The following is a 21,779-nucleotide window of genomic DNA, read 5'->3' as shown; positions in this document are numbered from 1 at the left end:
CATAGAAGCGTGCTGCGGTAAGGACTAATTGCTTTATGATAAATGTTTTTTCTGTCTCCTCTCCTGTTCTTCTCTCTTCTCCCTAACCATCCCCTCCCCAAAAGCGCATACTCCTTCCACGTTACTGCGGACGGTCAGATGCAGCCCGTCCCCTTCCCCCCGGACGCCCTCATTGGCCCCGGCATCCCCCGCCACGCTCGCCAGATCAACACCCTGAACCACGGGGAGGTGGTGTGTGCAGTGACCATCAGCAACCCCACGCGACATGTGTACACGGGCGGCAAGGGCTGCGTCAAGGTCTGGGACATCAGCCACCCCGGCAACAAGAGCCCCGTCTCTCAGCTCGACTGTCTGGTGAGTGAGAAGGAGCTGGTGCACAAGAGTAATTTCCTCCTGGAGACTCAGTAAGGAAATCGCTGTCGGGGCCTGGGTTTTATTCCCATTATGAGGAAATGGAAGCCCATTCTGTTTCCTGTGTTAGCTATTTAGCTCTCCCCACTCTCTCCCCTCAGCGTGAAGGTTTCATTTGTTGCTGTTTCAGTGGTTAAATCCCAGAGTTGATGGATTTCTCTTAAAACATATTTTAACAGTAGTTTACAGAAGCGGTCCTTGTTTGAATGTGTATTCAGAAGGGGGTTTCCCGTTTAATGGATGGAGTGCAGCTAGGCCTGGACTCTGAGCCGTGCACTCCCCTCGACTTTTAATTTCCCTACAGCCTTTGGATAAATATTGAAGAGTAAACATTTGATAATGTGGCATAAAACCATTCTGAACAGGGTCTGTGTTTTCAGGGAGACCTGGCTGAGTTTTATGACCTTAACTTTAGGAACAAGTTACTAGATCACACTGCAAGAAATCAGGGCAGCCTTCAGCAGAACGGGGGTGGTGGGAATGCTTCCCCAAGGCATCTACTCTACCCTGCCTCTCCCCAGCCAATACTGTGTTGCATTTTTCAGGATCATAGAATACGTCAGGACATGTTCTCTACACAGTAACCACAGGATTTACACACCACGTACCATTGGCCTTAAGTGGACTGTAGGCCGCCCTGCCCCCTGTAGGGTGTCTGCCTGCACTTTGCTTCGGCATATGGTACCCTTTACCTGCTGCCTGCCTGGCAAATGGCACAGATTCCTGAGAGGGTGTTTCCAAAATGAAGACTGTGTTTTTGAGACGAAAAGCCTCTTTGGGCTAGTTCTTGGGGGTTTTTTTTGCAATCAAATAACTTAAAAATATATCCATTAATGAAAGTTAAACATAAGGAAACATACTTAAACATCTTACGGAAAAACCCAAACAAGCTTTTTGGCAACCCAGTGGTAGGAGAGTTTTGTAACACTCATCATCTTTTTTGAAATTACATTGCTTAAAGTTTCTCTAATCTTTGAACAATAGGCCATGGTTAAAGCATACTAAAGACTGACTGTATCTGTTTGGGTCAAAGGATAGGAGTTATTTCTTTGTTGGAGAGGGCGGGGGTCATTTTAGGTTCCACCTTCCTTTTCTAATGTGTTGGTTTTGATGGAGAGATGCCTTTTTATTCATTTTTTTTGGCCTTTGGATTGAGAGGCTTAAATATCACAGCAGCCATGTTACAACTTGAGAAAGCAGCTATGTTAAAGTCTCAGACAAGGATCTATTTGGCTAATAAAGACACAGTACAAGCCTTAGGCAGAAACTTAAGAGTAATGAAAACCAAAGCATAGGTAGTGTGTCTGCAGTTTCCAAATAGTAAATAACGGAGGGTGATGAGGTCAAAGGTTTATAAACTAGCTGTGAAAAGTGGTTTCTTTGTAAAGAAGTACGTGTACCCTTACCTTACATCCACTGATCATCTCAGTTCCGTCTACTCAGCAGGAAATTGGGCTTCGGTGGCAGTTATATCTAAGCCTTCACACAGGCCGAGCAATCCTGTGAGTTTGCTTTGTTTATGACTTCAAAGAAGCCAGTGGCCATCAGATCCTGATCTTTACTACAGAACGAACGCTTGCTTTGGTAGTGTCCATGAAATACCACTTTTTAAGTCAACAACCCAGACAGCAGTTAGAGAATATGGCATTGTTACTGCTTGGTCATGCATTATAACAATTGAATTATGTTTATTTCACAGAACAGGGATAACTACATCCGTTCCTGCAAATTGCTCCCTGATGGCTGCACTCTCATAGTGGGAGGGGAAGCCAGTACCCTGTCCATTTGGGACCTGGCGGCTCCCACCCCACGCATCAAGGCAGAGCTGACGTCCTCGGCCCCCGCCTGCTACGCCTTGGCCATCAGCCCCGACTCCAAGGTCTGCTTCTCGTGCTGCAGTGACGGCAACATCGCTGTGTGGGACCTGCACAACCAGACGCTGGTGAGGTGAGCAGGGGTGGTTTCCTGAGTGGGGCTTCCCTGCTTGAGTACCTGGGTCAAAAGGCCCCCTATGACCCCTGCTTCTCTGCTTGCCCCCAGGCTCAGCCCACACGTGCCAGGCTTGGATCTGGGTGTCAGTACCGTATCACTGCCCTCAGAGGGCTTACGGTCTTGTGGCCATGCTTGGGCGTCACCCAGGCTTTATATTTACCTCCCTAATGTTCCCATTCTTCAGCCACGTACACATGCCAGATTTGTTTAAAAAACATTCCTGGCTTTTGCCAAGGGGCAGCATACCATGGATTAGATGGAGGTACAAAAGGTCCTCAATACTAGATGTTTTTGGCTTTGCCTAGAACCTCGTATATGCGCACAAGAGCCAGCTGATAAAGGATGAAAGAAAATCAACAAAAGGACATTAGAAGAGGAGATTCCACGAATTTCACCCACAAAATGGTTTTAAAGTAGCTGTGTTTCTCAATAACTAAATAAGCCCTGTCCAGGGGTCATTTCACCCAGGAACGAGCCCAGCTGCTTGGAATCTGCCACCTTTGTGTCCCTCCTCGGCTCTGGCCAGCTCACTCCCTCTGGTTGAGTCGGTGCTCACATCAGGGATGTTAGAGAAAAGTCTTTAGAAAAGGAAGAACTAGTTAAACATCTACGGCAGAACGAGCCTGTGTTTCGCCCTTTCGTGTCACAGTTTGTCTTCGCTCAGGAACACTGTTCATGGTGCATTTTTAGACTTGTAGGTTACTGAGCACGGCTCCTCCCGTGCTTCCCGGCCCAGAGCTGAAGGGAAAGGGACGGGCTGTGGAATTGATTATAGCAGCTCACTCCTTCTTCAGCCGTTTCTGTAGAAATCCACTGAGTGTCACCGAACCAGGCTCTGTCCCTGTGTGTGGGTGACAGTGTGGCAGTTATTTTTCTTGTCACTCTCCGGGCAGCTCAGAATGAGCAAAGTGAACAAACGGAGCCAAGCCAACAGCCCCTTCAAACTTTCAGCCTAGCAAGTGTTGGCTGTTTTTTCTTTTCTTTCTGCTTTTTTCTTTTTTCAACTTAATAAATAGCTCTCCCAAAATATTCATTCGAAGTGCTTTTCAAATATTCATCTCTTTAATCCTTGTCGCTTCTGCACTGCTGTTATCCTGATAATTTATTGTGGAGGAGCTGTAATGGGGCCCAGGCACTCTGCCCTCTTGTATGTTCTGGACCCCTACTCTGTGCCGGCCCCCAGGGAGTAAGTACCTGTTGGATATGTTGGCCTGCTTCACACATTTCACTCTCTCTCAGTTTGGACAGGCCACACGTGGCTAGCGGCCACTGTGTGTGACAGGGCAGTACGGAGTCTCCTGAATATCTTTGTATCTGCTGTGACCCAGCATGTTCTGAACAGCCCTAGGATCTGTGTTCTAGGAGCCTGACCTGAGGGTAGCCCTGAGATAAGTGGACGGAGGGATGAAGGAACACCCACCAAGAGCTTAGGTCAGCAGAGAAACACAGCTGTTTTCAAGAAGTCAAAGTACTTTATGAGTTTCAGAGGTAAAAAAAAAATCAGAGGATGAAATGAAGAGGAGGTCCCTGGGTTTCACCAGCTGTTTGAGGACAGAAAAGCAGCACTTTGGAAACGTGGGGCAGGACTGCTCCAGACCAGCGGGAAAGCCTTGGATGCAGCCTGGGACGTTTGAGGCAGAGAGTTGGGGTGCATGGGGGAGAGGACCAGGATGGAAGCTCTGAGTAGTTTTCAGGGAAGAGATTTTTGGAGTGATGGTTCACATCTTGTCTCAGAATTCAGGGCAACAGTGGTGCTCTTGTCTTTTCCTCCATGCCCTTTAAATTCCAAGCTCAGCTTTAAAGTTGGGAGCTCTGCGGGAATAATAAGGTAATAGGAAGGAGAGGCGGTGGAAACTTTTCTCCGGGTGTTGAAATTTCCAAGCAGTTCTCTCATGGATTCTGCCTTGTTCGCCATCCTGATCAGACCTCGGAACACTTCTCACCTGTTCCAGTCACTCCTCTGCCAGCTCCCTCTTGGCCTGCAAAACCAGGTCCACGACCCCCATGCCACCAGCCCTGTGGTGGCTTACGTCGACCTCCCCTCGGCAAGCCCTGCCTGTAGCCTGGCAGAGCATCACACTCAGCAAATCCCTGTTGGCTGGTTGTCCTTGGTAGTGGTTCTTTGTTTTTTGTTTGTTTTTTGAAGTATAGTTGATTTATAATGTTGTGCTAGTTTCTGCTGTACAGCAAAGTGACACATTCTTTTTTTTATATTCTTTTCCATTATGGTTTATCCCAGGAGTTTGGATAGAGTTCCCTGTGGTAGACAGTAGGACCTTGTTGTTTATCCATTCTACATGTAATAGTTTACATCTGCTAACCCCAAACTCCCAGTCCATCCCTCCCAGCCCCCCACCCTTGGCAACCACAAGTCTGTTCTTTGGTGGTGGTTTTTGACTGAGGCACGAGCTTCCCCTTTAAGAGAACAACAGCCTTGTGCTCAGATTTGAGGGCAGGGCTGTGCCCAGGGGTCAGTCAGCAATCAGCTCTGTCTCTGCCCCACACCTCTGAGTCAGGAGGCCGGCACGCCCCTTTGTCTCCAGGAGTCCAGATTTCCTCATGTGGGGCTCTTTCGAATAGAAAAGGCGAGGTTGAGTAAATACATGAGCTCATGCTTTGTTGGCACAAAGGGCATTGCGGTGTTACTCACTCATGAAAATGGGAGTGTTCCTGGGCCCCGAGCTGGTGATGTGGTGATTCAGGCCTGCACAGTTATGGGCCAAGCCTACTTCTTTCTTTAAGGAATACACTTGGGATTTTGTGTGTTTGTCTTTTTTTCCCCACTTTCACACTTAAACACTTTTCCAGACCTGGGAGGAATTTTACCTTCCAGACAGATTTGTAAGAATAGCTATAGGAGCGTATTTAACTTCTCCTGTGTGGTGACCTAAAACGGCATTCCATTTCTTCAGCACTTGGATCATGAAAAAAGGAAAAGAAAGTCTGCAGGTGCCGTTTCCTCTCCTCCTCAGGGGGAAGGTTGGTTTGATCTTGCACATCAGCAGACACCGAGGAGATGACACACGCACAGCGAGTCCAAAACTAACAACACAACAGTGTTTACCTTGAGCTCTGGCAGGAAATCATTATTCAATCTGGTTTGTTTTATCAGGCAATTCCAGGGCCACACAGACGGGGCCAGCTGTATTGACATTTCTAACGATGGCACCAAGCTCTGGACGGGCGGCTTGGACAACACGGTCCGGTCCTGGGACCTGCGCGAGGGGCGGCAGCTGCAGCAGCACGACTTCACCTCCCAGGTGCAGGCTTGTCCCTCCCCGGAACCCACGCGGTGCTCTGTGTGTGGCGCACGCCCTCCCCACACCTCCCCGCCTCCCTCCCACCCCAAAGAGTAGTAGCTAGACAAACAGACCGGGCTTTAATTTGAGAGAGAGAGAGAGAGAGAGAGAGAGAGAGAGAGAGACACACACACACACACACACACACACTCTCCCCCCCCCCCGAAACACTTAGACTGGTTTGTAAAATGCTGTAGGTTAAGCCGTGTTAGTTTTACTTGTATATGAGTTCGTTTCAGAAATTTGTGCCATGAAGAACATACAGGATCTGATCTGTTGTCCATCTTCTCACCATCTAATGTGGGGGCGAGAAATGATTTTATTCATATATAAATAGACCTTGAAAAATAGGCAGGGATATCACAAGGAGTAGAGAAAAAGTGTAACAGCTCTGCAAGTGGATTTATTTTGCTTAAATCAGGGAGCTTAAAAAATACAGCGGTATCTCAGTGGATGCCCATTTTATTACTCACCCCTTAGACACTGGACTCATGGCTGACTCGATTTACGGAGCTTTGAAATGATATAAAAATGGCAACTTTGTGGATTGTGGAGCTTATTTAGATGTCAAGTGTCTGAATCTAGGCCTGTTTGGGGAAAGATAGTGCATGCCATTTTAAGTGTTTTCTGTTGATGGTGGAATTGTTCTTTTTATCGTGACTTATTTACTTACTTTTTTTTCTTTAATAATTCCAGTCAGAAAAATAGGACAGAAATGGAAAACAGCTATACATGCAACTAAATTTCATGTCCCTGTCAAAATTTTGTTGAGTTTCTTATAGTCTTCCTTGTTCCCATTATGGGTAGGATCCTATTTTTGGTCTGCCCTTTTTTAAAACTTCTTATGGAAAATTTCAAATATATTCAATATATGAGAACAGAGAATGTTCAAGCATATATGAAAGTACAGAGAATTATATGATAAACCACATATGCCCATCACCCAGCTTCAACAGTTACTAACACATGACCAGTCTTGTCTCATCTGTCATCCCTGCCCCCAAACACTGGATTATTTTAAAGTAAATCCCACACGTTATATCATTTCATCCATAAGTATTTCAGTTAGTATCTGTAAAAGACAAGGAACCCTTTCAAACAACACACAGAATACCGTTATTATTAAGAAGAATTTCTTGATTTTATCACCCATGACATAAGTGTTGCAGTTGTTTTTATTTTTTTCCAATTGTTTCATAAAGGTCTTTAACAGTTGACTTATCTGGGTTCGCATGGTTGTCCTATAGACTTTGCCTTTGCTTATTACCTCCTCCTGTTCTTGCTAGTTTTTCCCCTCTTCTTGTTGTCTGTTCACTTCCTAAGTCTATTGGGCAGAATACTCAGTGAGCCTCTTCTGCTTCTTGTAGATATTCTCCCTTGGTTATTGCCCAACTGGGGAGTGGCTGGCCGTGGGCATGGAAAGCAGCAACGTGGAAGTTCTCCACGTGAACAAACCTGACAAGTACCAGCTGCATCTCCACGAGAGCTGTGTGCTCTCCCTGAAATTTGCTTATTGTGGTGAGTTCAACTGGAAGGAAACCGGGGAATGTTGATGGCCTCAATGGAAAATACTTCTAAAAAATATAGTGGAGATGATATCTGGAAAAAATGTTCTCTGAGCAGCTGGATGCAGTAATTCTATTGTCTTAAAATGTCCCTCAGAGCATAGGGATGTCTGTTTTCGTCTGTTTCCCTGAGTTGGGAAAAGTCAGCAGGTGATAAAATTGCCTAATACAAGGTTTTGACACATGTTTGTTTTCAGCGGGGAGTGTCAGGGGTGTGGGTGGAGGCAGTTAGTTGCCACTCTGAGAGGGGTTGGTGGGAGTTTATAGAAAAATGAGGCAGGAGCAGAGGTTGCTATGGACTGACCGGGATGAGGAGCCCATGGGCAGAGAAGGGAACACTTAGCTGCACCCAGACCGTTACACTCTGCAGTGAGGATAATGAGGGAAGAAGTTCATGGGGAGTCAAATATATATTCACGGGATGGATGGATGCATGGATGCATGGATGGATGAATAGTTATCACATATTGACCATCCTATGTGCCATATGTGCTGTCTGCCATTTTACTTAGATTCGTCATTTAATCCTTCCTAGTCCCATTTTATCATAAGGAAACTAACAGAAGACAACTTCATTGATTGACTATTCGAGGACCCACTGCATGCTCGGTGTGAAGCTACCTGTCATGTATCCGGTGGCTAATGGGACTGACATGGTTCCTGCCACCGCTTTGATTAAACCCAAGATCACAGGTGGTTCACAGAGGAGCCCAGATTTAAAACCTGCTGTGTCTACTCATGTCATGGCCCAACCCCTTGGACATGATAGTTCATGATTAAAAATGCTCTGAGTTTGATTAAGCCCAAGTAGCTAATAGTATAGCAGGAATTTTCATCTAGTTAAGCCACAACCACATGTTCCTTTGCTAATTCTAGGTAAATGGTTTGTGAGTACTGGAAAAGATAACCTCCTCAATGCATGGCGGACACCCTATGGAGCTAGTATATTCCAGGTAAGTCCGTGCTCCTTACATAGAATGACAGACAGTTGGACCACAGCATTGCTGATGACGCCAGAAGTGAAGGTGCCTTGTTGGGAGCAGGGCCCTGAGCATCTGTGTTCCACATTAAACTCATGTCCATTGTTTTCTCTTCCAGTCCAAAGAGTCCTCATCCGTGCTCAGCTGTGACATCTCTGTGGATGATAAGTACATAGTCACTGGCTCAGGGGACAAGAAGGCCACAGTCTATGAAGTCATCTACTGAAAACATTATGTGGTTTAACGTTTATAGTTGAATTGGGCCAAAATGTTTTGAATTTGTAGAAATAGAAAAGTTGTAACTTTAAAAACAAACACCTGTTTCCAAACCTTGACACAAAACTACTTTGCGTCTACAAAGAGGAGGCAGTGAGCACATCACCAGAAGGTCACCTACCTACCTAGACCAAATGGAGCACCGAGGCAAAGTGGACAGAGGGGTGAGGGTTGTGGGCTTGAGGAATGGAGCCCGCTGACCCGGGCAGAGTCCATCCTTTTCTTTCTGTGAGATCTGCCGAGATTACCTTTCTGTTCCTTGCTGTTTCCCTCCTGTCTGTCCTTGGTAGAGCAGTGGTGTCTCCAATGAACTTGTTTCCTCGTTTTCCATCTTGTGAAATGTTTTTTTGTATTTTTGTTGAAGGTTAAACATTTGTATAAATTGTAAATATATTTGGTTTATTACAGTAAAGGCTTTAGTACCAATAAGTGGTTTTCCTTCTCCTTCTTTATCAACGCTTTGGGATCATTGGTGCGGATTCTATAGGCAAAGTTCAAACATTTGTAGAGGAAGTTTTAAAATGCACTTCTTATTTTATAAATATATTTTGTCACGGACTCCCACTGCACTAGAACCTAATGAACACCTCTGAGTTAACTAGGAAGTCAAGACTAGGAATAATGAGTAACCGAAGGTTTATTGACAACGATTTTATTTGGGAAGCAAAAATAACTTTGCCAAGATTCATTCTTTTGTTTGGATACTGTTGTGATTCGAGGTCACAAATTAAAGCTGTGCCTTTTCTTGGTGATTCACTGGGAGATAGAATATTCTTTTCTCTAGGAAAGCCTAGCATTTTCAAATCTCTAGTCTCTCCCTTCACAAGCTGCACATTTCAAGAAAGGGAGGCGACTTGGGTTTAGTGTTAAGACTGATGGTATCCACAAAGCTGTGGAGTTCATTAACCTGTAAAAGAAAGGTGGGATGCCTGCTGGTTTTATCTCATTAATACTTATTTGATCTATTATATTAATTGACGTAAGCCAACCACACCCAGCACTTCGCTCCATCTTTCTCATTAAGGCTTTTCCCTGCAGCTACAGCTCTGGCTCCCTGTCATTAGTCTGGTCCTTATCTTTGTGGACAAGCTTTTACTAATTGGATTAGATGAAACCTGTAACCCTGGGCTTTTAATAAGTTACCATGCATGGTTCCTCCTGGAAAGGCTGCATGACTCATTCTTTATATACCTATTACTTACTGCTATATTTTCAAAAATGATGGTTAATAATTTTAAACCAGGTTTTCTGGCTGTTTAAAAATAGCACCTAAGGAATCTTTTAATGTTCTTATTTTCTTATGATCCAGCAAGTTGTTGGCAGTTTGTCTTAACATTTTTCGTTTGTTATCCAGACCTTCTTGTTTTTATACACTTAACAACATTATTTTGTTTGCTTTTTGCCAAAATAATGTTTATGTACATAGTTCGTTAAATATTTTCTCTTCTCAGTAAGTGGATGGCAAAGGCCTAATTACTAAAGCTGATTTCTCTCTCATCCCTTCCTTGTATAATGAAGTTAGTTTCTGTACTACAGACTCCGATGGCTTGTTAATGAGCTGTTTACCTTTTCTGTTCTCTCTCCTTCCCTGCCTCACCATCCTTATTTTCTGTAGAGTAGAGGTTAAGTTGCTGTAACAGCACCCAACAATACAGTGGCTTTGAGACCACAAAAGGGTTTGTGTCTTACCCACCTATGACCCAGAGCCTCAGGGCAGTGATGCAGCTCTGCACTTCTACCGCTATTCCTGTGGGCCTCCACTCCTAGTCAGCAGCGGGGAAAGAGTGGGAGTTCAAGGGAAGGGGTGTGCTTCCAGGCAGGTTACTAGGAATTTGTCTATCACTTCCACGACTGGTCCCTTGGTGGGGGCTTGGTCACGTGGGAGACGAGGAGATTTCTCCTACTGTGCAGCGGGTGCTCCTGGAGAAGGGGGAATATATTTGAAGGGATTCTGGGTTAAAGAAATAGTCCTATTTTCTGTTGGTGCATTTTTTCCCTTCATGCTCTATGGTTTCCCAAGCTTGCGATATTCTTTCTCTCATGGGATTTTCTGAGGGTCTAGATCTTATCAAGACATCGATTATCTTGAATCTGATGAAACCAGTTCCATTGCTTTTGGATGAGACTCTAGTCTGGTCCTGGAAGAGGCGTTCTACAGAGCTAGTCCCTCTGCTCGGGGGTTTGGAATCTTGGGGAATTACCGAGACAATTGTTTCCTCATTTGTAAAACGGGAACGATAAAGTAGTCATACCTCCTCAGGGTCTTGAAGGTCAGTCTCAGGGATGTGAAGCACAACTGGGACCACCAACTGTCTCACAGATGGAGGACATGAATGGGAGATTTCTTCCTCAACTGTGAAGGTAGGAGACCCCACTTCTCTCCCCCGGGAGATTGGAATCATGTGATCGTTGACACCTGGGTAAGCCAAATGTTTATGTACCTCTTGCCTTGAATATGGATTATAAATTAGTGTTCAACAAATTCAGATCCCCCTAGAGAGCTGTGCAAGGCAGGTTCACATATAAGAATATCAGGAGATGATTGTCATTATCCCTATTTAAGTAACCAAGGCTCAGGGAAGCTGTGTCCTCCTGGCCTCATGGGAGATAGAACCAAATTCAGGTTTGTTCTTTCTAGTCTTGCAGAGCGGCCTGTGATCGTTCCCAGCTCTCCAGATTTCCTCTTCATTTTATTTGAAATATTTACAACGTACACATTTCCCTGATGTATATAGGTGTTTAGATAGGTTTGTGTTTACTAATTTAGGACTGAATTTATGCAAATGCTTGTTTTCCCCATTCTTTTTTTTTTTTTTTTTAAGACGATGTTGGGGGTAGGAGCTATTTATTTATTTATTTATTTATTTATTTATGTTTGCTGTGTTGCGTCTTTGTTTGTGTGCGAGGGCTTTCTCTAGTTGTGGCAAGCGGGGGCCACTCTTCATCGCAGTGTGCGGGCCTCTCACTATCGCGGCCTCTCTTGTTGCGGAGCACAGGCTCCAGACGCGCAGGCTCAGTAGTCGTGGCTCACGGGCCTAGTTGCTCCGCGGCATGTGGGGTCCTCCCAGACCAGGGCTCGAACCCGTGTCCCCTGCATTAGCAGGCAGATTCTCAACCACTGTGCCACCAGGGAAGCCCCTCCCCATTCTTTTTAGTAGGTTTTATTTTATATATATTTAATCTTGTTTTTGTTCTGTTTTGTTTTAAATCACTCACAGTCGTAACCTTGAACGTAGGTTTCTGCCACGTGGCTCTTCCGTGGGATTGAAGTTTGCTGGGTAAAAATTGAAGGCCTAGTGAGATTGGTTTTGTAATGCCTTTTTTCATAACTAGATGTTTCTGGTGCTTCATAATAAGAACAAAATATTTCATCAATGTGATAATTAACATTTTTAAAGTTTTTATTATTTGGCAGGTGATAGGGAAGTTTCTGACATAAATTATAATAATCCTCACAGTGGCTGAGAGATGGGATTTTTGATGGGTTAATTCTTTGAATATTTCATGACTGGCAAGTAGCAGCTGGCTCCAAAGCATTCATACAGGGATTTTTTAAATTGCACTTTTGCTAATGGCACAACGAGGTGGTGACTTTCCCCAAAGTTTTCCAGCAAATCAGAGAGAGGGATCAAATTCTCAATTTCAGCATGCTGTTTAATTCCATCAAGAGATTGCTTCCTCTGCCATCAGCTTGAGCGTGAGGGAGGGCATTTCAAACCCTCCACCCTGCTGTAGATCGTGGCTTATTTGTTTCTCAAGAATATCTTCTCTTCACTCTTCCTTCGGCAGTGAAATCGTCAGATCACCCCAGGTTCAGGCTCCCCTGAGCAAGATGAAGCTTGTGTAAGGCGCATTTTCTGCCCCAGTGAACTTTCTCTCCAGACAGCCAAAACTTCTCTGGCTTCATATTTTGTCCTAGCACTTCAACAGTTAAGTGGTTTGGTGTTAATTGGGTTCCTATTTTTAGAGGAGTTTTTCTCAGACTTTATAGTCTGCATCAGAATCACCAGAAGGGACTAGTTAAAATTCAGACTTCTGAGTCCCAGACTCAGAGTTTTTGATTCAGTAGGTCAGGGTGGGACCTGAGAATTTGCATTTCTCAGACAAGTTCTTAGTTGTTCCTGAGGCTGCTGGTCTGGAGACTACACTTTGAGAACTGCTAATCTAGAGCAATAATCTTTACAGTAGAACTATCAACTATTAGAGTATATTCATATTCTCTTAAGACTGGAATAACCGTATACTTTTGGCTTTGGGCTGAGGATTAAAAGTAAAATGACAATAAAATGCAAGGCATACTGTTCTGATGTTGCTGTTCTTACATTAGTCTCTGTTCCCAAAACTAACTTTTGCAGCTAAATATTATAATAGGTCTAAACCAAAATAAAATGCAAGGCATACTGTTTTGATGTTGCTGTTCTTACATTAGTCTCTGTTCCCAAAACTAACTTTTGCAGTTAAATATAATGGGTCTAAACCAAAATTGAGATCTTAAAAAAGTTGCTTTTTTTTTAACTTAGCCATTCCTCAGTGTGAATTATGTGAGTCTTATTATAATAAGGCTTGGAAAACCTACCATAATCACCTCATGTAGTGGAAGCCTCGAGAATGTACACAATGTTGGAGTAGTGATGCATAATTAAAAGTTAGAAATTGTTCTTCAAAAACCGGAATACTTACTGTATGTAGAACAATAAGCTGCTGACTTTATAGAATGTTTTTCTTCTTCAAATTATCATATTAGATTCAGTCAGTCAGCCAGTGTTTACTGAGTGGGTGACCTCAACATGGGGGCGGTCACTGGGCTAAGGTGAAATTATTCCAGCGGGGGGCGCTGGGGAAGAATCTACTGGCAGTAATGGAGGGGGATGTGGGTGAGTCACTGCCCAAAGGAGACCAACAGTAAGAGACGGGCAGGCAGCTCTGAGCAGTCTTGGATGTGAATTACTCATTTGACATTAGCTGGCTAGGGCCGCCGGTGGGTGACACTCTAGCAAGTATTTGGAAAAACTGTTGTGTTCCAGGTACTGGGCCAAGGGCTTCCAGTTGTTTTCTCATGATTATTTTTTTATTCATAAAAGTATCATATATCTCTGATTTTCAATTTGGAAAATATGGCAAGGTACAAAGAAGAAAATAAAAACCTATAATTGTGGGGCTTCCCTGGTGGTGCAGTGGTTGAGAGTCCGCCTGCCAATGCAGGACACATGGGTTCAAGCCCTGGTCTGGGAACATCCCACATGCCACGGAGCAGCTGGCCCCGTGAGCCACAATTACTGAGCCTGAATGTCTGGAGCCTGTGCTCCGCAACAAGAGAGGCCGCGATAGTGAGAGGCCCGCGCACCGCGATGAGGAGTGGCCCCCACTTGCCACAACTAGAGAAAGCCCTCGCACAGAAACGAAGACCCAACACAGCCATAAATAAATAAATTAAATTAAAAAAAAAACCTATAATTGTACCACTTAGAAATAATATATTATTTTTATACCAATTATGTCAACTATAGTACAGATGATTAATAATAGCGAACAATTTGTTGAGTGTTTTACTATGTGCCAAGGACAGTTGAACACTTTATGTTATCTCATTGAATTTTCACAAAAGCCCAATGAGGTAGTTACTGGTTTCATACTCATTTAACCGCTGAAGAAACTAAGATTCAGTAACCAGCTTGAGATCACACAACTAATTGTTGGTAGAGTGAGATGTAACCCAGGTGGTCAGATTGCAAAGCCCATTGTCTTAATTCTACTGTTCTACCTACTTGTCCATGTGGTTTTGGAACCTGCTTCTCACTTTTTCTTTTTTGTTTTCAGCTTGACGTATAATTGACAAATAAAATAGTAAAATATTTAAAGTGTCCAACATGATGATTTAATATACATATACATTGTGAAAGGATTCCTCACATCCAGTTAATTAACACATGCATCGCTTCACATATTTACCTTTTTTTTTTTTTTTTGGTGAGAACACAAGTTCTACTTTCCTGGCAAATTTCAGTTATACAATACATTATTATTATCATCCTCTACCTTATTTATCTTATAACTGTAATTTTGTACCTTTACCAACCTCTCCCTATTTCTCTCAACCCCTGTCAACCATCCTCTACTCTGTTTCTATGAGTTTGACTTTTTTTTTTTTTCGATTCCACATATAATGCACCATGCAGTATTTGTCTTTCTCTGTCTGGCTTATTTCGCTTAGCTTAATGCCCTCTAGGTTATTCCATCTTGTCACAAATGGCAGGCTTTCCTTTTCAAAGGCTGAATAATAATTCCATTTTATATATATATATATATATATATATATATATACACACACACACATACATACATATACTTATATATGTCACATTTCCTTTATCCATTTATCTGTTGATGGACACAAGGTATGATATTGTTTTTGTACATTGGCTATTGTGAATAATGCTGCAATGAACATGGGGGTGCACATATTTCTTCAAGATGATTTCATTTCCTTTGGATGTCTACAAAGAAGTGGGATTGCTAGATCATATGGTAGTTTTATTTTTAACATCTTGAGAAACCTTTGTAGTGTTCTCCGTAGTGGCTGAACCAATGTACATTCCCACCAAGAGTTCCCTTTTCTCCATGTTCTCGCCAGTGTTTGTCAGCTCTTGTTTTTTTGGTTATAGATATCCTAACAGATGTGAGGTGATATGTCCTTGTGGATTTGATTTGCATTTTCTGATGATCAGTGATGTTAAAAACCTTTTCATGTATTTTTTGGCCATTTGTATGTCTTCTTTGGAAAAATGTCTATTTAGGTCCTTTGCTTATTTTAAAAAATTAGGTTATTTGAGTGTTTTGCTATTCAGTTGACTTTATTATTAAAATTTATTCACAAACAACTTACTATGCTGGGTTTACTCTAACTTGCCCTTTCTCTTTTATTAGGCATATAGGCTATTTCAAACACTGAGATACAAGTCTTATAGAGAAAATGTTTGTATATCATATTCTCGCCTTATTTCTGTTCCTTTCCTTAGAGTTAATCCCAAGAAATGGAATTACTGCATCAAAAGATAGAGTGAGGGCTTCCCTGGTGGCACAGTGGTTGAGAGTCCACCTGCCGATGCAGGGGACGCGGGTTCGTGCCCTGGTCCGGGAGGATCCCACATTCAGCGGAACGGCTGGGCCCGTGGGCCATGGCCTCTGAGCCTGCGCGTCTGGAGCCTGTGCTCCGCAATGGGAGAGGCCACAACAGTGAGGGGCCCGCATACTGCAAAAAAAAAAAAAAAAAAAAAAAGATAGAGTGTTATTTCAGATCATTGATATTATTCACTGCCAAATTTCCTTCCAGAAATATTGGGCCCATTTATACTACCGTCAGCAAAGCATGGCAATGCTAGTTTGTTTCAGGTTGACCACATTGTTCTTACTCTAAAGAATATTTGCTAATGATGGGCCATATATGATATCTCATTTCCCCATTTAGTTTTGTTCTAACTTATATTCATTCTTTGAAAGGATCCTAAAGAGCTCAGCTCTTTGATCATCCTGTCCCCATACTTAAGATGTCTGTCCTGTTAACAATTCCTAGAAAACCTTTCATAGACCCTTGAGACTTTCTTTTAGCCACTTAAAGTGGATGTCCAGTTTTTTCAAGATAGCTTTCTGTTGTATAAACTTGTGGGTTTTATTTTCAATATTAAGAATCAATAGTTTTTAATAATTACGTGTGTTAATTATTTTCCTTGCTGGCCTCGAGGTAATTTAGAAACCACAATGACGGGAAATGTTAGTAATGAGTTAAAAGCAGGGAACTCTAACCTACTTCTATACCATTTTTGTTGTTTAAAATAAAAGGTTCTTCTGTAGTTGCGTGAGTAATATCCTACTTGTAATGAGGACACAAACTGGGCACTGTTAGGAGAGCACTGCATTTGGAACCAACTCCCATCAGGTAAGGATACTAGTGGTGATTCATATGTATACATATACATACATTCATATGTACATGGCCTTGGGCAAGTTCCTTAGTCCCTCAGGATCTTTCTTCAACTGTCAAATTGTAAAAAAAAATGCCTACCTCACAGGGTTGTTGCAGGCATTAAATGAGATGCCATTTTTTTGAGAATTCAACAATTGAACAATTTTAAGAAATTTGAGGTTTTTAAAACAAAATTTACAAATTTTTATCATTTTTTGAGACTTTAACCATGTTGAGAATTTAACATGATGCTGGCTGGCCACGCTTTTGTTTGAGAAGCTGCCACTTGAGTCCCTGTCTGGCTGACCACTGAACTTACCTGCTTGTTGTTATTTGTGAATGCTTTGGGCAATGAGGAGATGGTCTCCGAATGAACTAAAGCTCGCACATCAGTAACTGGCACTGTCAGCAACTCCAGTTTAGTCTGTTGAAGCACATCTGTGGGTCTTGTAAAGTCAGGCCTCTGCGTCCAGGACCTTCTGAGTTGGCATCTTTCCCTAGAAATAACCAAACTCAGGTGTCAACTTTTGAAAAGGCAATTTCTAAAGAAACTTGGAATTGCTTTGCAGCACTTATAGGGGTGCTGCGGACTTGTTTCGGTCCTGACACCGTCTGCTGGCAGCGGGTCTAGGTCACTCTTCATAGCTTATCTCAGCTCTGAAAAAGATGCTGACAGTGTCAGTAAATGGATTTTAACTTAATACGTTATGTTGGGAGGGTATCATTCATCTCTTAGAACACTGATCATTCAGACTCTTCTCTCTAGGAAGAAAATGTATGCTTCAATATTCCTTAGAGTTTGGGTGGCATATATCTCTTGCAATTTTAAAAGCTATACTATGCATTTCACCCAGAAGGAGTGTGCTTTAAGGCTTGCACAATTTCTACCTGTTCTGTTCATTGTCAGTGTCAGCATTTTTTGGATGCATGTGGCCATCGCCCTTGCTGTAAGCAGAGCCTGCTACTATTTCTTTATTTTCCTCACTCTGTATCTAGTTAGAGAGCTAACCAGTGTAACAACCCAGTTTTATTGTATGCTCTGAAACTGACTGAGTAAGCAATAGCCAACATGCAAAGCAACTTACAAAAATAAGGCAGGAGGGTCCAAAAATCAAATTACTGTCTTTTATATATGTAGATATCTATACAGATCTGTATCACTAAGGAAGGAACTATAAAGCTTAAAAAAAACTGCAAACCTCTCCACCCTAATATTTCTATTTTTGCGGTATTTCCCTTAAGTCTCTTTCTATGTGCATTCACATGTAAGCACGGCACTCATTTCATTCTGTAGTATTCTGTTCTTCACATTAAACTATCACAAGTTCTTTTCCCCCCATATATCTGCATAGTCTTCAGTTCTTTTTATTGGTTCCATCAAATGATACACCACCATTTATTAGGCTACTTCTGCATTGTTGCATGGTTATTTTTTTTTTTACCACATTTTAACTCTAATAACCACTACTGCATTAAGTATCTCCATGTATAGAACTTTTTTCTTCTTTTGAACTACTTCTTTGGTATAACCTCAAGCATGGGATTGTTAGATCGTAGGGTGTGAATATATTATAAGCCTATTTTTCATGTTTGTGGTTGGCTTTCTTGTTTGCATAAAAGTAAAATCTGTTCCCTCCACCCGACACAAGCATCTCAATCAAGAGTTTTATTTTTATCAAGCATTTCAGTTGTAATATTTCATGAGAATGTTTTATATGGTAAAATGAAAGAAAGGAACACACTGTTTCCCTTTCCATAATACAAATCATCAGCACTCAAGTGAGGTCTATGTGACAAAACCTATGCCCTTCTGGTTTTCTTATTGTATGAAGTGACCCGTATCTCACTTCTGTGTAAAAGAGAGTTGATGAGAAAGACAAAGCTCTTGTTCTTTGGGTGAGTGATTCATTGGTTGATTGCCTAGAGTTTTCCTCTTGGGAGCAAATTCCTTCTGTGGTTTCCAGAGCTTCAAGAGACATTAGTTTGCTTTTCAATTTACATGGCCATTCTACTGAATCCACTACACAGCACTCTGCAATTGTAATAGCCCCAATACATAACTTCACATTTGGAACGTAAAGTGCAACCATTCTTAATAGTTTAGTTTAATGGCCACTCTTTTCTTTCCCCTATGGTTTCTTGTATATTATTTTTTTAAGCAGACAGCCATTTTAATGCTACCACATTCTCCATTTACTGTACCGTCTGCAGTGAAAATCCTTTTAAAAACAACTATAGGCCCTTGGAAAGCAAATCACTCAGTATAAGAAAACATTGATCTACGGGAAGAAAATGACCCAATAAGCCCTAGTCTGGAATTTTCCTTTTTCTTTTCTTCCCCTTTAAGAAAAGTGAGCATGATGTATAAGAAAATGCATGAGTATGAGCCGTGGGGAGAGGAGCTGTTGAGACCTGTGGGATGGCAGTTTTTAAGGTCCCTGGCAGACCATCACCTGTATATTTGTTTTACTTGAATGACTAGATTTTGAATTAAAGAAACCCTTGTTTTATTTTTTTTTAAGCCTTACGAAGTTTCAGGTCACTTTAATTCCTTTTCTTCTTTCACCCCTTTGGCTGAACCCAGGAACCGTAGCCTTCGTGACTCTCCCCTTCAGTGTTATCTTCCGAGATTAGTAAAGTAAGAGTTCCTGCTCTCAGCTCTCGGGGTGGGGGGTGGGTGGTATCCCTGATTCTGTTACCAGGGAAACCAGTATCAGATGGGTGCAAAGAAGGTAAAGGGTTCAAGCATCTTATTTGAAGTAATGAACTAACACAACCCATAGCTCCCCCTTCCCCCCGCCTATGTAATGTCATGGAAACAGGAACAGAAAAGCCAGCAACTGACAGTGAAGTCACGTGTCTCCATGTCTCTCTAGGTGTCAGGCATCCTTTTGATATCTTCAAATGCCAATTTGTACAATCCCATGACATATCGTTGGGCTCAAAAGACTTTTATTTGAAGAGTGAATAAAATAGAATTCACCCAGCCAAGATGTCTGCTCTTCTAACCTTTTATCAAAGAAATAAGAATTCAGGAATATGGTCCAGGTGATTATTACTGCTTTCCATCGTCGCCACTTTGTCAATGTGCAAACCTTGTCTACCATGTTTGTCTTTCTAATTTCTGAGCTAATGCTTAGCAGCATGATGACTATCTGCTAATGGCTGTAATTTATTTTATCAGATATTTTGACACTCGGAATAGGTGGGCTTTTCATACCTTCAGTACATGGAATGTAAATCTTAGTGTTGTTTTTAATCTCTGCCTAAAGATTTAGTCATATTGTCTACTAATTCGTATCCATTTTAGATGTTTTCCCTTCTAGAAGATGTGGACTCTCAGGATGAAGTAGTTGGAAATCTTAACATACACATCTAAATAACTGAAAAGTTCTAAGTCGTCTCTAGCATCTGTGGAGCTGAGTCCCGCACAGGTAAGGGAAATGCCGTTAAAAAAATGCTCTGTCACGGCTGCAGTTCAGTTGAACATTTCAACAGGGGTTAGTTATTTTTTAGTAATGTGGGACAGTTAGTAGCAGAAGGGACGCTTTAAAAGGAACAGAGTGCTTCAAAGTCATTTCAGCCCTCACCGTTGCCATGTAGAGAAGCTGGATTACTCACAGTATGAATTTTTGCCTTTCCAGTTGGCTTTTGTTAAAATAAAAATACACTTCAGTATCCCATCTATTCTGGGCTCCTCTACTAACATTAGACTTAGATTATTTAGATTAAATTGACTAGATGTTCACTGTTTAAGTTTTAAACCTCAATGGATTATTTGCACTTGGTAAATATAAATTGCTACCTATTAATGGTGGTACGAAATATATAAACTTAAATTTCTGTGGCACAAACCTGCCTGACTGACAAAACACATCTTCAGAGCAATACCCCCTCTACAACTAGCTCTGCCGGAGACCACACTGCTCTTGTCAGCCACGTTCCTGTTCCTCTCGGCATCCCCGCCAAGGGAAGGTTTCCTTCCCATTAGCCACAACTCAACACGTTTTCTGAGGGCGAAGTGCTGAAGGGTTGGTTGGTTGGTTGAATGACTCACACGAGAAAAGTACTGAAATGGATTTTGGTGCTGGCCTTTCTCCCCCTCCTGGAGAGAGAAACATGAAGATAAATCACCAGTTAGCCAATATTTTCACAAGCTGAAAACCATTAAACTTACCATTTTCTCTGCTCCTCCTTCCCTTCTTGCTTTCCTCAAATTGACTGTGTGGCGGGCAAGGCTGACATCCCACCTGGCTTGTCTAAAGCCCTTGATGCATGTATGATTTCTTTGAGGTAGGCTGGGAGATACAGAAATGCGTATAAATAAGCCTTTGATCTGAGTTAAACAGAAATTTCATTGTATGTAGTGTGTTGTTCCTTACGTTGGCAATTGACAGCTGCTCAGAAGTAGGTTATTAAACGCCTTGCCTTGTGTAAGTGCCAGAACTTTTGGAGTAGCTTCCAGGCACAGTCACAGAAATATCAGTGACTGTCCTGTTAGAATGGGAAACTTTTCTCCCGGCGTTTCCATAGGCTGTTTCACAAGATTCTCTTCTCATCACTGTATATTTTGGATGACTCCGGTTTAAGGCTACTTCGGTTTTAGGAATTGCAGTTTTATAATTTGCCGGTGACTGAAATCCTCAGTAATTCGGATCCACATTTCAGTGATTCTAGCATGTGAGGAAAATCGTAGAAGAAATGAATGCCGATCAAATAAAACTAGAGTTGATAAAACATTAGAGAAAACCCTAAAGTCAGTTCTGAATTATACTTTATTTTTTGAACTTTAAATAGGAAACAACCACAGAGACATGTAGTCATGTGCAAGCGACACTGCCTTATGCACTTTTTAGTGAATCATAATGTTATTTTATTTTTTTTATAAATTTATTTATTTATTTTTGGCTGCGTTGGGTCTTCATTGCTGCGCGCAGGCTTTCTCTAGTTGCGGCAAGCAGGGGCTATTTTTCATTGCGGTGCGTGGGCTTCTCCTTGCGGTGGCTTTTCTTGTTGCAGAGCATGGGCCCTTGACGTGCGGACTTCAGTAGTTGTGGCTCACAGGCTCAGTAGTTGTGGCTCGCAGGTTGTAGAAAGCAGGCTCAATAGTTGTGGTGCATGGGCTTAGTTGCTCCACGGCATGTGGGATCTTCCCAGACCAGGGCTCAAACCCGTGTCCCCTGCATTGGCAGGTGGATGCTTAACCACTGCACCACCAGGGAAGTCCCTCATAATGTTTTTGTTTTTTTTTTTGCGGTACGCGGGCCTCTCACTGTTGTGGCCTCTCCCGTTGCGG

The 21,779-nt window shown here is 42.4% G+C and overlaps 1 protein-coding gene across 6 annotated transcripts in view; it reads left to right on the top strand.

Moving 5' to 3' along the window:
• The window catches only part of LOC308618426 (transducin-like enhancer protein 1), an 88,094-nt gene extending 79,148 nt beyond the window's left edge, over window positions 1-8,946 (top strand). For 4 of the 6 annotated variants that reach the window (XM_081236242.1, XM_081236241.1, XM_081236240.1 and 1 more), the window contains 6 exons: window positions 105-354; window positions 2,111-2,358; window positions 5,516-5,663; window positions 7,070-7,220; window positions 8,144-8,220; window positions 8,366-8,946. In XM_081236242.1, the coding sequence (XP_081092368.1) occupies window positions 105-354; window positions 2,111-2,358; window positions 5,516-5,663; window positions 7,070-7,220; window positions 8,144-8,220; window positions 8,366-8,473 (982 nt within the window). In that variant the 3' untranslated portion in view covers window positions 8,474-8,946. Of the gene's footprint in view, window positions 1-104; window positions 355-2,110; window positions 2,359-5,515; window positions 5,664-7,069; window positions 7,221-8,143; window positions 8,229-8,365 lie in introns of those variants that run through there. The other 2 variants (XM_081236243.1, XR_014016008.1) reach the window with 2 other exon arrangements.
• Window positions 8,947-21,779: the final 12,833 nt, after the last annotated feature.

The sequence above is a fragment of the Mesoplodon bidens genome, assembly GCF_964165515.1.
Source record: "Mesoplodon bidens genome assembly, chromosome: 6".
Classification (NCBI taxonomy): Eukaryota; Metazoa; Chordata; class Mammalia; order Artiodactyla; family Ziphiidae; genus Mesoplodon; species Mesoplodon bidens.
Note: the sequence above shows the minus strand (reverse complement) of the source record. Positions and strands in the feature narration are given on the sequence as shown.